The 1,986-nt window shown below is 44.8% G+C and overlaps 1 protein-coding gene across 5 annotated transcripts in view; it reads right to left on the bottom strand.

The window, feature by feature from the left end:
• Positions 1 to 343: 343 nt before the first annotated feature.
• TSC22D1 (TSC22 domain family member 1) overlaps positions 344 to 1,986 on the bottom strand; it is a 97,090-nt gene continuing 95,447 nt past the window's right edge. For all 5 annotated transcript variants that reach the window (XM_009277156.1, XM_019471497.1, XM_009277157.2 and 2 more), the window contains exon 3: positions 344 to 1,778. In XM_009277156.1, coding sequence (XP_009275431.1) covers positions 1,521 to 1,778 — 258 coding nt within the window. In that variant the 3' untranslated portion in view covers positions 344 to 1,520. The remainder of the gene's footprint in view (positions 1,779 to 1,986) is intronic.

Genomic DNA, 1,986 nt, shown 5'->3' with positions numbered 1-1,986 from the left:
GATCATACAGCAGAAGTCTGTGCTCCTGCTTATCTACTACTCGACGTATAGAAGGCACCCAACAGTCCTGACTGTATAGGATTGGACCAAAACAAGGAGTTTTCCTCTTAGTCAGGCCCCTTACTCCTCCCTCCTTCATTTTTGACTTCATACCCGCTGCCTTTTTAAGAAACTGTGGAAAGCAGGAGCTGCATTTTTAGCTGAAACTTTGAGAAAGCTCTGAAGCCGGCAGACAGGATCTTGCACCCAGACCTATGCTTCCTGACCTCACTGCTCATGTAAAACTGCATTGCAACATGTTGAAAGCAACTGCAGTTGACATTAGTACAATATACAAACAGTGATTTATCAACATTGTATGCTTTATTGAAAGTTGACAAGTGCAACAGTTAAATACATTGACGTGTTACAACTGTTTAGAGAACATGCACAAAAACATATGCATACTACTATACAGATCATATGCAAAAAATCCATACTGGGAAGTCCAAAATTTTTTTTTTTTTTTTTTTTTTTTTTTAAATTCTTTGCTAGCACAGGGTTTGATAATTTTTGGAGTGGTTTTTCCTGTCTTGAACCAAACTACAATGAACAAAGATTTACTTCAAGATAATCAGCAGCCAGGGAACTTCAGAAGTTACACAAACAGCATAAATCTGCCAAATTCTGAACAGTTGCGTAGGTGCATTCTTATTTATGTAGCATCAAAAAAAAAAACAACTTTCCAAACTTCTTCAGATCAGCCAATGAAACAACTAAACTTCAATCTGTACAACCTAAATAGTTACAGTTTTCTATTTTACAAAGTAATTACACTAAATACACAAATATACAGTAGGCAAATAACCTTCATTGTAATTATCCTATGACCCAACTGTACGTCACCTACCTGCTTTCTATATATAATACAGCTTTATGCACCTGTCCACTGCTTCAGAAAACGGTGCAGATATTTGCACTTAAGGTTTCAGGTGACAATTAAGTGTTAAACACTGAATTTACCTTTCTCCCTATTCCTCTTAAGATCCTATGCACCAGTCCTCACTTTGGAACCCCAGTGCACTATGGGGGATTGAGCCATCACTTTTTACTCCAGTCTATTTCTTCATATTTCCAAGCTCGAAAAAGCACTTGTATCAGTTATATCACTGGATGAGTGGAAGATTTAAAAACAAACCAAAAAAATTCAGGCATGCAGCTTCGTTTCTCAGCCATTTGCAGAAGCTGCTCAAGTCCCCAGTGTACTTGTGCTAATTCTCTGGAAGAAGTTTATTTTATTCAGTCAACCTAAGAACAAAGACTCCTTCAAGCCAAAGGGGGAAGTGAGGGAAGAGACAGACAGATGAGTACGTAATACAGGGGGGAGAAGCCTCTCCTGATGTGTGCAGGGCATGGAGTCCTCAGTCTGCGTTGCAATGTGCACTGAAATGGATGAAGGGTGGCTGTGGCGGATCCCCGCTAGTCCTTCTTGCTCTGGGCAGTCCAGAGGCCAGCGATCACGATGGCAACGACATCTTGAACTATGCTGAAGGCCCTGACCCCTGTGATGCCGGCTGAGCAGGCTGCTGTGTTGTCCCTTGTGACTGGGAAGAGGAAGGCGGGGAACCAGTCTGCAGCTGTGCTTGGAACTGGGCAAGCTGCTCCGGGCTGGCGAGTGTTTTTAGCAGAGTGTTCTCTTGCTCCAGCTGGGAGTTCTTCTCTATCAGCTCTTTGATTTGCTCTTTGAGGACCTCCACTTCCTCCCTTACCGCATACATCAAGTGACTCTTTACCAGATCCTGAAACACAAAAGAGTACATGCATTAGGACAGCAGCCCAGCGCCAGGCCTGGGCTCCCACTCACCTCAGCTGGGGGTGCAGCGGATCCACCTACAGGGAGCCGGCCCGAACCCAGCTCTGCTCCGGGGCAGGAGAGCATCCCAGCAAGGGCCATCAGCCCCCTGCTCAGGCCCGCGGGGCCAGCCCCACGGCCAGCAGCGCTTCAGC

The sequence above is a fragment of the Aptenodytes forsteri genome, unplaced genomic scaffold (assembly GCF_000699145.1).
Source record: "Aptenodytes forsteri isolate BGI_AS27 unplaced genomic scaffold, ASM69914v1 Scaffold145, whole genome shotgun sequence".
Classification (NCBI taxonomy): domain Eukaryota; kingdom Metazoa; phylum Chordata; class Aves; order Sphenisciformes; family Spheniscidae; genus Aptenodytes; species Aptenodytes forsteri.
This window is presented reverse-complemented; position numbering and strand designations above follow the sequence as displayed.